Here is a 12,502-nt window from a genome sequence, read left to right as displayed (position 1 = left end):
GTTTATTATTGTAACCATGACGACAAGCGTCGCCTAACCTTAAGGAAGTACTTATTTTAACCCAAGCCACAAGTTTTTCCTAAACCTACCAAAACCATGACTGTTCCATAAGCGTAACCACATGTTTATTGTTGTAACCATGACGACAAAGGTCTAATATGTCTGATGCTGGTACTCTCTTAGGATTGGTAGTCCAACCTGTTTTTTGAAACGTGACATCTTTTCCATGACAGATGGTTCTCCTTCATCAGATCTGTAGTCTTGTCTGCTGTTAGTTAACATCTTGGAAAGTAACACACACTCACTTCCCTCTGCATCTGTCTTTTTATATTTTCACTTCTTCTAATGATGTCCTGCAGTTTTTATGTCTCTTAACTCTACATTTGTCAGGGTTCAGGGTCACTGCCACACTAAAACATGGTAGTGTGGATGGAGTCACGCTGTTTGGCATCAGAAGCAGGATTATTAGTTTCAAAACTCATCTTTTCTGCTACGTTTCCTCCTGTACTCCACACTACTCCTGAGTTGTCAGCGCATAAAACAGATACTTTCAGAAAATGAAAAATAAAAATATATCGGTATAGAGTTAGACTTAGTCAGAACTGTACCTGTGTGTGTGTGTCTGACCACAGGGACCTGGTCTGAATTCACTTCCTGGTCCTAAAAAGTCCCTGTTCTGAGGGTAGTGCCCTCTGATTAGCCCAGGAACTATGTTGGAGGTGTCTGCAGTGTGCGTCACTGATAAGTCCAAAACACAAGCCTCAGGTTGTTACAGCTTCATTGACACAGTGAAGCTGCTGAGTGAAACTGAACTACAGACACTATACTTTAGTTCAGTGCTTCATCACAGCTGTGGTGCGGTGATCTACATAGAGCAGCGGTGAGTTTCCTCTATATTAGATCCACCAGTTTTAATCCTCCAGTCATTATGATGGCTCACCATCTAACTGCAGGTCACAGATGTCTTCCAATCATTGACCTCATTGGCTCTAGGTTTCTTCTGTGTCTGACATGTTCTTTTTCTCTTCTTCCAGTCCAGTGTTTGTAATTCAGCCTCTTAACACTTTGGGAAAACTCCAGAGTACGAGGCTTCCTGTCATTAAACAGGTGTTTAGGTTCTCACTGTTCTACCAAAGAAGACCAGTCAGTTTGATCACAGCAGACTGTGGGACGGTCCATCTGATTGTTTTAGGGATCAATAGTTCCACCATATAACACCAGATCCACTCAGCAGGTTATAGTGAAATCTTTATTTTCTCCTGCACATCAGCTGGTATCATGGTGTCAATATTTAAAATTTCATTGTTTTTAATTGTTAATGTATGTAGTTCACATGCTTTTAATGTTTACGTGTCAAGCAGACTTTATATTTTTATATTAAAAAAAAAAAGTTTTTAATAAAGTTCTGCTGGCTACTAATCACAATGTAAAGAAAACTAGTGAGTTTCTATGATGACATCTATGATGTCACTTTCTGAATCTGACTTCCTGACGTCTCTGTGGGAGGAGCAATGATTAACATGAGAACGTGAGAGTGAACAGTACGACATGCTGAGTTATGAGGGGAAACAAAACCACATCATGTTGGTAATTAAATTAATGACAGAGCAGTTATCTTCACTGAGCGTTTACAGCTCTGACTGGAGGATGTGAACACAGTGATTCACTGCATAGACTGGCAGAACAAATCATATGCGTCAGGTGTCGTGTGACACAATATTTTGACTCAGGCCTTGTCCATACTGTATGTTTATATGTGTGTACCTCACCCATTCACACGTGCCTGGTCATTAAATCAGCGTGAAGAAATGATACTCACCTGTGAATGTGTAAAACTGAGCTTCTGTCCCTGCTGATTTTTGGTGGTCATAGGTCAAGGTGGCGATGACCCCACAAAACACGGTTTGGGCCTTGTGAATGCGATATCTCAGTAACGCCTTGACAGACCTTCAAATTTGGCACAAACATTCATTAGGACTCAAGGATGAATTGATTAGATTTTGGTGGCTAAAGGTCAAGGTCACAGTGACCTCACAAAACATGGTTTTGGCCTCTTGAATGTGATATCTGAAAACTACATTGAAGAAATTTATTAAGATTTGGCCCAGATGTTCACTTGGACTTTTTGGTTAACAAAGTTTAAGGTCACAGTGATCTCATGTTCTTGTGAATGCAATATATCAGGAATGCCCAAAACACTTCTGGCCATTATTCACTGCTGTAACTCAGGAAAGAGAGACTGTGACCATATTTCCTGCAACTTGGCTGGTTGGTAGAGGAAACAACCAGGAAGTGTTTATTCTAGTTTTACTATGTAACTCACTTGTGATTTCAAACACTCATTTGATTTCATACACTCAAATGTGTATGAAATGTTCTTTATAAATAATCTTACCTCTCTTAGAACGATCCTGATTAAACTCAGTGGAGACACCCCCCACGGTGTCCTGAACGTAAAGGGTCAATACACTTAATATTTCGGTTATAGCAGCTGAAGCAAAGCAAATAAGCTTAGCATCATAATATCAGCTTCCACTTCTTCTCTTTTCATTAACTCCAGTTAAAGTTTTTGTTTAACTCTTTTTGGAGCAAAATCTTAAACTGTACTGAAGTAGATTATTTCGTCACTGTATTTACAATATGGTGGTCAAGATGTTATTTACCACACAGACACTGTTGAATTTAGTTTATTTTTCTACATACACTGATTGACATTTTTGCCTTTATTGTGATAGAGACAGTTAGAGAGAGACAGGAAGGGGGGAAAGAGAGAGAGAGAGAGAGAGAGAGAGAGAGAGAGAGAGAGAGAGGGGATGACATGGAGCAAAGGGCTGCGGGTCGGTGACTTTGCTTTGTCACCTGACACCTGCTCTTTGCTGCTTTACTATAATGTCCTGCAATTACAACCTGATGTGGGGTGATGTTGGTGTGACTTGGTGGCTCTTCAGACACAGGTGGATGGTAAGACTTTTTTCCTCCACAGATTCTGCTGGAAGGTCGACCAGAACCTGGCCCAGGGAACAGCGTGGCCATCTTTGAAATCCACATTGTTCATGGTTACTGTATAGGTCAGTGTCGGCTTCATATTGGCTGAGATGTTTCAGATTTAAAATCTGATGTGATGCACAGTATGTGAGACTGAGTGAAATGACTGTAATGTTCCTATGACCAGAGTGTGACTTTGAAGAGCATCACCTCTGTGGCTACAGCAACAGCTGGAACCCAAATGTCAACTGGTACGTTGGAGGGAGTGTGATCAGAGAACCAGAGTCCAACCTGCTGGAAGACCACAGCAGCAGTAACCAGAGAGGTACACGCATGCACGCACGCACACACACAAACACAAACACACTAACTGAAATACCACATTGACATAAGTATTCAGACACTTTACTATGACTGTAAATTTAGCTCCGGTTCCTCCATTTCTCTGGATCATCTCTGAGATGTTTCTACACCTTGATTGGAGTCCAGCTGTGGTAAACTCAGCTGATTGGACATGATAAAGACACACCTGTCTATATAAGATCTCACAGCTGACAATGCATATCAGAGCAGAAACCATGAGGAGGAAGGAACGAAGAGAGGAGACCAAGAACCTGATGGTCACTCTGAGCTCCAGAGGTCCTGTGTGGAGATGGAGAACTAGACTAGGACTGAACTCTGACTCAAATATGTGTAGAATGAACACTTTGCTTAGGGTGACCAGACGTCCCCATTTTCCATTTTCTGGGGACAGTCCCAGTTTTTGGTGGCTTGTCCCTGGCTAAAGCTGTCCCCTAAAGAGTCAATTAAAAATGGACCACAGAAGAGACAGGCAGACGTCTACTGTTGTGCTTATTTTGGCCAGCTGAGGAACAGACATTCACAACCTCTTCAGAGGTAGGGAGTCCCCACCATTTCACTGTCATGCTGGTTTAGGATGGCGGTAAATCTGAATGATTTATACTGTTCATGGTTTCTGTAAAATGAAATGAACAGTTGAATTGTGTAGAATCTATCCGAGCTAACGATGTGTTGCATGTCGCTACTGACAAAAGAGAAGAATTTAGGAGGAGGAGCTTAAATCTAGTTGCCTGGACTCAGCCCCCTCTGTATTTTTCTTCTGTTTAAGCTCCATGTAGAAAAACAGCAAAAACAACAAAATTATTGGCTGAGATGCACTGGTCGTGAGCCAGGACCACAATTCTCTGTTTGGGAACATAACATGTCAGGCTTAGGGAGAACAGGAGGGTTTCCTTCTATTTTACACAAATCACCCTGTTGTAATAACAAAATTACATTTTATTTATAGGCGCCTTTCAAGGTACTCAAGGCACTGTTGGGTTTGACTAAAGTGTTTTTGGTACCAAAAAGGAGAACCTCTGTTTCATCACTGTTCAGTTTGAGAAAGTTGAAGGAGCCTTAATTGTTAACCTGTAGTATGTATCTCTCATAGATTTGCACTGAATTGAGTCTCAAAAATACGGGACAGTATCAGTTCAATATGGAACACATCATTTAGTTTCCAATTACGGGATGATTATGTAGCTAAGTTCTGTAAGTTTTTCGGGACATTGGGCAACCCTACTAACTTTATAAGTTGGCCCTCACCATAGTTTACTACAGTACGACAGTTACCATGGTCAAAATACATGAAACCAGGACTGTCCCCCTTTTTACATCATAGATAAAAATATTGGATATCTTAATGATATATTGACCGTCGGACTGGAAATGCCCCCGATTTTCATTTCAGTTATCTGGTCACGTTAACTTTGCATCTGCTTGTGAATAAACTGCACATTGAATTGAATTCCGAGCAGTAATGATGGAGTCCAGCAGCAGCTCAGTTGTACTGTAACAGAGCAGAGACGTTCCTCTCTGTGGTTTGTGTGTTCAGAATGTTTCAGCTAAATATACAGCTTCCGTCTGTCACTACTGTGGTCAGCTGTCTGTAGCTGCTTATTATTGTGAGTACTGAGCTCTGACTAGCTGTCTGCCAGGACCTTCCTTTCTGTGTGGACCCCTCCAAGCTGAGTTTCTGAACTCCAGTTTAACAATACACAATGATGTCACATAAACTGTGATGTCATGTTGCTTTAAAATTAACCCATTACTCCCATCAGGGATATTGTGAACGGTCACTGCACCAGTTTATATAATTATAAATCTTATAGTTAAGTGTTTTCACTTGCAATTCATACAATAAACAGTAAAGTTACATCAAACCCAGTGAAACTGAGTTGTTTGTTGTTGTTGTTTACAAGTTCTCACAGAAGCTCACCTGAGGTCTATCTGTAGCACTAAGACTCATACCGAGTGGTGTTCAGTTTTTAGTTGTGTGTGTGTCTGTGTTGCCAAATCAATCAATGATTGCTAGATTTAAGTCTTGAACAAAGTCTCTTATGTAAGAAAAAGTGTGTGTGTTGTAGAATTGAAAATTATGAAATGTCTTTGTACTTCTGTTTAAGACATGATTTCAAAAGTTAAGGGTTCGAAGCTTTGGTCTAAGCATTCACTTTTAGTGTATAAGCAATCACAAAAAACTAATACATATAGAGAAATGCAAAGACCCTAAGCAGCTTCCCTGAGGGATGCCATCCTGTGACATCCTTAGAAAAACTACCATTAAACACCTTTAACCTTTCTACCTGCCAGTCAGCTCCTCATCCAGTCAAGAGCAGTACAATTAAAACCATATAGAGTGTTTCATGGTCTGTTAGATCAGACAGCACCAACTACTCTATTTCTTTCTGTATCTTAAACCACTGATCAGTCGTCGGCACTGAAGCTATAGTGGCAGATTGAATCTTTACAGGCTTGTTGGATTCTGAGTTTAGCTTCTTTATCTGACTCAACACAACTCTTTCCATGAACCTGTTGAGAGGGTGTCTGCTGGCACCTTTTAGTTTTTGATTAAAGGAATAACTGGTACAGTTTTCAGGCTGTAGGACCCTCCTTCATACTCATAAAGTATTCCCAACTCTAACAGTTCATGGTCTTTAAGACCAGGCTCCAGCTGCAGATGAAGCTGAGGAGACCAGGGACCAGATGGATAAATGATGCGTATGCCATTTCGCACACATAAATTGGTGTGTTCATCTCATTCCTTTGACCATGCGTACACATGGTTTTCCAAAGAGATCCAAGTTACAGTGAAGTGAAAATACAAAATAAGTTGCAACACTTAATTTAACATAAAATAAAATTTCACAGAGCTTCATTCATTATTATTATTATTATTATAAGTCTTACAATTTTACAATTCATAAATGGAAATAATTGTGTGTGTGTGCTCAATGTGTCCTTTGGCATCATTTGATATTGATTTATTTATTTTAGATTTTAATTCATATATTAATCTTATATTTATTATTTATTGTGACTCATTCAGTTTCATACTATTTTAATATTTACTAATCACAGTTTTAGAGCCTGTCTGGAGCTCCATTAAGACTTTCTAGTCCCAATAAATGAGTAAAACAGCATTTCACATTTGCAGTGATTGTACTAAAGTAAACTGATGCATGTTTTTACTTCACTTGCACAATCAGTGAAATTGTTCTTTCTTGTCTTTCTTCTCTGTGTCTGATCACCTGTGGCACAGACTGTTTTTTTTAATGAAAACTGATGGATTAAGGGAGTGTCTTCATCCATTTATGGCTGAATGTGGGAGTGGAAATGAGGCTCGTGCACATGTGCCCCTAATATAAAGGTGAACCATATTTCTGGTTTTGTGCATACACATAGTTTTAGTCATGAATCTACACTGAGTTATATGCATCTGGTCTCTGGAGGTTGTCAGTGTACTTAAAGTGATGGTTGTGGAGGCAGAGTCTGTAATCAGGAAGGTGCTGGTCACTGACATGAGCTGTTGTATTGTTGGGTTAGAGTGAAGACCTGCTGGTTATCATCTCTGCTTGGAGGTGTGTGTCATGAGTCACAGTAACAGTCCGTAAGTGAGTGTGTCTCTTCACACAGTCTGCTGACGGCCTTTACGACCACTCATATGTACGTAACCATGAACCTTCATCTTCCTCTGCCCCAGGCCACTACATGTATGTGGACTCCGTGTATGCCAAGCATTTCCAGGAAGTGGCCAAGCTGACCTCCCCCATGACCACGGTGCCCATGGCCGGCTGCCTGTCCTTCTATTACCAGCGAGACCAGGAGAGGGGAAACATCTTCTCAGTCTTCACCAGAGACCAGCTGGGCCACTACGAGGAGATCTGGAGGCCGGGGGTATACGTTACTGGAGGCTGGACCATGGTCAGCGTGGACATCAAGGCCCCCCACCCACTGGAGGTCAGAGCTGCACCGAGCAAGTACATTATTACACATATCCAGTTTAATTGCATGTTAGTCTTCACACATACATTCTCTCGGTTACTAAAGCAAAATAAACTGCTGCTGAATACAGAGATGAGACCAAAACTATATTTGTATGGATGTTACAAGTGTTAGAAAAACATGTCAAAGTTAATGATCCAGAAAACTTTAAGTTGAGTCACCATGGAAACCAGGTGAGATGTGAGGCAAAGATGCTGTGTGATGTGAGAGGGACAGGTGTATGTGGAAGTAAGTTATTGTGGTCTATCCAAGGAGGTGATGAAGGTGCTTTAAACGCACAGTCTTTAACTTCTGCCTCTAAGGGTCTCTCAATCAAAACAATAACAAAAGACAGCATTGGGTGACATCATGAAATAGCATGGGATCATGGGAGTTGTTGTCTTCACCACCATTGCTGTAAGCTCCTCCAGGTTTGGATTCCTTCAGTGTCAGTGGCTCAGGAAATCAAACAGATTCTAACTGTTAAAAACACTGAATGAAGCGGTTTGACATTTAAAGTCAGTGTTTGAGCGACGCTGTACGGAGGACAGAGACTCAGGGAAGAGTTGGAGCTGAGATTGATACTAACCTTTGTCCTGATTGTTTCTCTGATAACTTATGAACCAGACGTTCAGCAGGTTTTTACCCGCAGCTGAATTACCCACAGAGGTGTCCTCCTCTCCATAACAAACACACCAGGGGATTAAAACCAGTAGAAACACTGAATAAAGCAGTTTCATTTTAAAAATCAGAGATTCACCGATGCTCTTCAGTGACACAGGACAGGACATCTCCAGCAGCTGGGAGCTGAGCTGTCTAACATTTACTCAGCTTGTTTCTCTGATAACTTCAGATCCAGACGTCCGACGACTAAAATCCTTCATCTGGTTCAAATATAGAGCTGAAAACCACCAAGGTGTAAAAAGTGTATGTGGCTTAAAAACATTTGGTCTCCTGTCAATGACATCATAAAGGATATGATATCATTGACAGGAGACCAAATGAAACATACTGTTTCCATGATTAAAATCACAGATTTCTCTGGTTTGAGAATTGATGGAGGAAAATGTAAGAACACAACTCAACAACATATAGAACATAGATCTAGTTTTTAGACATTTTAATGTGGAAAAGTTACAGATTATAACTCTCAGTCTCATGTGAAACACGACCTGATTCTCATGTTGTTAGATTCGGTGTGACCTACACTCTCAGGATATTATCTCACATGTTGTCCAGAGATCCACTTAGAAACCAGAGACAAGACTTCATTTAGAGTTCTTCTTCAATATCACATCGATCCAGTGATAATTGTCTGTACATCCATAATACACTGCAAACAGGAGCTGATCACAGCTGATTCAGCTGCTTTAACAAAGTGCAAACAAATAAAACTACAAAAAAAACTGTATCTCATTGACTCCATTATAACATTTCCTTAAAAAACTTCATGAATAGGAAGGAAGTAGAGAGATTACAGGAGATGAGTGAACAGAGAGATCCAAACCCTGGTCAGTGCTTCAACCCCAGAACCAACAGAAGAAAGATGGAAATGACAGTTGTCATAAATGAAAACTTTAAAATCTAAAACCTGTAAATTAAATAAAAATCATGTTATGCAGGATGACGACTGTGACTCCAGTAAATACTCTCCTTTGTAATGAACTTGTGTGTGTGTGTTTGTGTGTTCAGACAGATCAGAAGTGTATGGGCAGATGTTGCTGTGTTCACCTTGTTTCCCTTTAATCTCTTTTTCATCTGATGCTGCAGAAAAAACACGTTACTTCTCTGTCTGTCTGATTGTTATGTTTGTGCTGTGGTGTGTGCATTTGGGCAGACACACACACACACACACACACACACACACACACACACTCTTTCTCTGCTGTGGTTTCCCCTGCACTTCCCCTCCTTCCTTTCCCTGAGCTCTGAGCCAAGAACACCTCCCACAAGCCGCTGCTGTCGTGTGGAAAAAGCTCCTTTAACTCCACTAACTGGGTCAGCTCCTCTGTTGGGTCGAGCCAACACTGGACCAGAGCTTTTCCATCAGGCAGCTGACTCACCCATGTTCCTCAGTTTACCCTGATGTCACTATGGGCTCCTACAGCTGCCTCATCCATCAGTCGTCAGACCCCAACACATGTTCTCACAGTGTTCATGTCTGTGTCGTCAGGTGGTGTTTGAAGTGGCCTTCAACAGCGCCAAAGGTGGATACGTGGCCATAGACGACATCTCCTTCTCCCCTGAGTTCTGCCACACTGACACAGGTGAGAGGAGACATCCAGACCTCAGTCACAGACCTGGACCTCAGTCCTGGTTCACTTCAATAAGCAGGACTCCAGGTCTGAAGTCTCACTCATGGCCACTAGAGGCTGTAATGTTAATTACACCTTAGGGTTAGACTCAGATTCTCATCAACCACCAAGCCCTCTGAGGGACAAAACACAGAATGAAAGAGATGCCAGGGAAGGTGGGGGGGGGCACTCTTAGAGAGAAAAGTCAGAAAACCAGAAACAAAATGAAAAGGCGGCTGAAGAAGAGAGAAGACAATAAAGAAAGAGGCAAAAAGAAAGATAGAGACAGGGAGAAAGAGACAGAAGGAAAGAATGGAGGGAAAACAGAAGAGAGGGACGATGGTTCAGGTCAGGAACCCAACAGAGACAGGGTGAACTGTTATGGTTAGGCGTCGAGAACCATAGCTTGGGTCATGGAGCAAGAGTGGGGCCCTTCCAGGTCCAGCCGACCCCGAGGGTCCTGGGTTAGTGAACTTCGAGTGAGTGGGCCCCGCTCAGTGACCTGGTTTTCTGCATGAACTGATCTGTGATCTGATCCAGACAAACAGCGTCACTAAGCCGTTATCACAAACAATCATCATCTTTGTCTTTATTGATCACAGTCATTAAACATTCACAGTGCTGCTGGAAACAGTCAGTGAACCTCGGATTTAATAACCGGTTGAACCTCAATAACCTGAAAGCAGCTCTTCCGGGAGCTGCTGATCAGACCTGCTCATGTCCAGGAGGACGTAGAAGATTATAGAAGAAGCTCTGTTACAGTCTGTGAGTCAATGCTAATTAAATTCTGCTCAGGCGCTGATGGACTGTAGACAGTCTGTTTGAGAAATGATGACACAGATGAGAGCATATATCTAGAGAGCGGTTGATTAGATTGATTAGATGGTTATTAATCATCAGCCAATCAAAATCAGTTTTAAAATCCACCAGTGATGTAGAGAGAGAACAGGAAACAACACAGGATAGGTTCTATGTGTTTTTTCTCTAAATGAGACATAAGTGTTGTCACACAAGTGAAGATTATGTGTGTTGTGTATTTACGGTATATTATCTGAAGCTGCAGTGTGTTGAGCTCTGTCGGCTTTTGTATTATGTGCAACTCAACATGACATTACACCCCGTGGAAGGGTCCGCCACATTAAGTGTTGTTCCAAACTAGTGACCCTTAAGTGGGATGGGGTTATAAAGCCCTCCAGCACCCAGTGCCGCATCAATGCATGCTAACAAACCACACTCCCAGGTGAGCGCAGCATCGTTTTGAGTCTGGGATGGAGGAAATGTCACAAACCTACAAATGTGAGCTCCTGTGTTTGTTTCCAAAGGAGAAGTCATAAATGACCTCAAACAGAAATGTGACTGTGTTCTAGGATTTCTCTGGATTGGAATTGGGCCTTAGTGTGTCACACACACAGGAACAGATAGAAATTAAAGTGATCAGCCTCTTGTTAATAGAGAAAAATTCATCTCTCAGATTAACTGAAATCTATGAAGTCATTAGAGCGTTGTCTGGATATGTTTATGTCTTCTTTCATGTTCTTCTGTGATCCTCTGTTCCTGTAGCCTCCTGGTCCTAACCCTCCCCTCCTGCTTCACAGTGCTCACTGTTTCCTCTCTGACCTTTGTTAACGAGGTTCATGTTGGACCCGCTGTGGTTTGTGTTGCAGAGCCGACCTTTGACCCCTCCATAGCCAACTGTGACTTTGAGAACGGCCTGTGTCTGTACTACGAGGAGAGAGCAGAGATGAAGGCGTGGAGCAGAGCTTCAGTCAAACCTAATGCCTACAGGACAGGAGACCACACCACAGGAGCAGGTGAGTCACTGCAGCGATGGATGTCAGGATCATTCCAAATGAAGCCATCTGTGTTTTTGTAAATGAAGAACATAAACATCTACTTTTTTTTCTTCTTCATCTCCTCTAATATATGCAAACACAGTAAACCTGATGTTATTTAGTCAGTGTACAAAGAGCCAAGAGCCGCCGCTGCCCCTTTAGGTAGATGGCATCTGTCCAGTCAGGGACCAGTCCAGTTTACTGAACTGGACTGGTCCCTGAACTGGCTGAAGGGTCGGCCTGGACCTCTGAAAGTCCATGACCATCTCCTTGGTCTTGGAGGTGTTCAGAAGGAGGCAGTTCTTGTCACTCCATTCCCTGAAGGCCATCATCAGATCCCTGTACTCCTCTTCTGGCCCGTTCCTGATACGCGCCACAACAGCTGTACACAATATATGCTGCATTATGTGTGATGATTCAATACTACTACTATATCTCACCATTCACAGTTGGAACATGGCTGGACATGTGGATCTGTCTCAAATTTTTCTTTTTAATGTTAAATTATGATAAAACAGGGGTAATGGTGATCGGACCCAGAACACAGGGATTTTGTGAGCCAAGCTTTAGTTTAGAGTAATCTTTGATTCAGACCTCAATTTTAATAAACGTTTTAGCAATATCACTGAATCTGCCATCTGTCAGATCAGAAATGATCTGATCTAAGCAAAACTCCGCTCAAACTCTCAATCATGCTCTTGTTTCCACCCACGTTGATTACTGTAATTCCTTATTTGCTGGGCTTCCCCAGAAATCCATCAACTGTCTCCAACTTGTCCAAAAGGCTGCTGCAGGGGTTCTCAAAAGAACTGTTGTTGTACTGAAATGTGTGTTTTGTGAATTCCCATGACCTCCGTGTGGATGAGACTTTACCACAAAAGGGGATAAATGCCTTTTCCCTCCTTTACCAAACAATTCACCCTCCTTTGTTCTCCTGGCCACACCCCCACACCTGTGAACCCGGAACAGGAAGCTACACTTGGCGTACACAGTAAAAGCATGGGTGACAGGGATAGATTCGAATCTAGGGTTTAAGTTTGCAAAGGTTTCTTTAATATTAAAGTG

The 12,502-nt window shown here is 41.9% G+C and overlaps 1 protein-coding gene across 1 annotated transcript in view; it reads left to right on the top strand.

Moving 5' to 3' along the window:
• The window catches only part of mamdc2a (MAM domain containing 2a), a 28,221-nt gene that overhangs the window by 9,251 nt on the left and 6,468 nt on the right, over nucleotides 1-12,502 (top strand). Inside the window, exons 4-8 of the mRNA XM_023397544.2 lie at nucleotides 2,984-3,068; nucleotides 3,173-3,310; nucleotides 7,031-7,287; nucleotides 9,485-9,578; nucleotides 11,270-11,416. Of these exons, the coding sequence (XP_023253312.1) occupies nucleotides 2,984-3,068; nucleotides 3,173-3,310; nucleotides 7,031-7,287; nucleotides 9,485-9,578; nucleotides 11,270-11,416 (721 nt within the window). The remainder of the gene's footprint in view (nucleotides 1-2,983; nucleotides 3,069-3,172; nucleotides 3,311-7,030; nucleotides 7,288-9,484; nucleotides 9,579-11,269; nucleotides 11,417-12,502) is intronic.

This window comes from Seriola lalandi, unplaced genomic scaffold (assembly GCF_002814215.2).
Source record: "Seriola lalandi dorsalis isolate HSWRI2012SDOR001 ecotype SW California unplaced genomic scaffold, Sedor1 jcf7180002054883, whole genome shotgun sequence".
Classification (NCBI taxonomy): Eukaryota; Metazoa; Chordata; class Actinopteri; order Carangiformes; family Carangidae; genus Seriola; species Seriola lalandi.
This window is presented reverse-complemented; position numbering and strand designations above follow the sequence as displayed.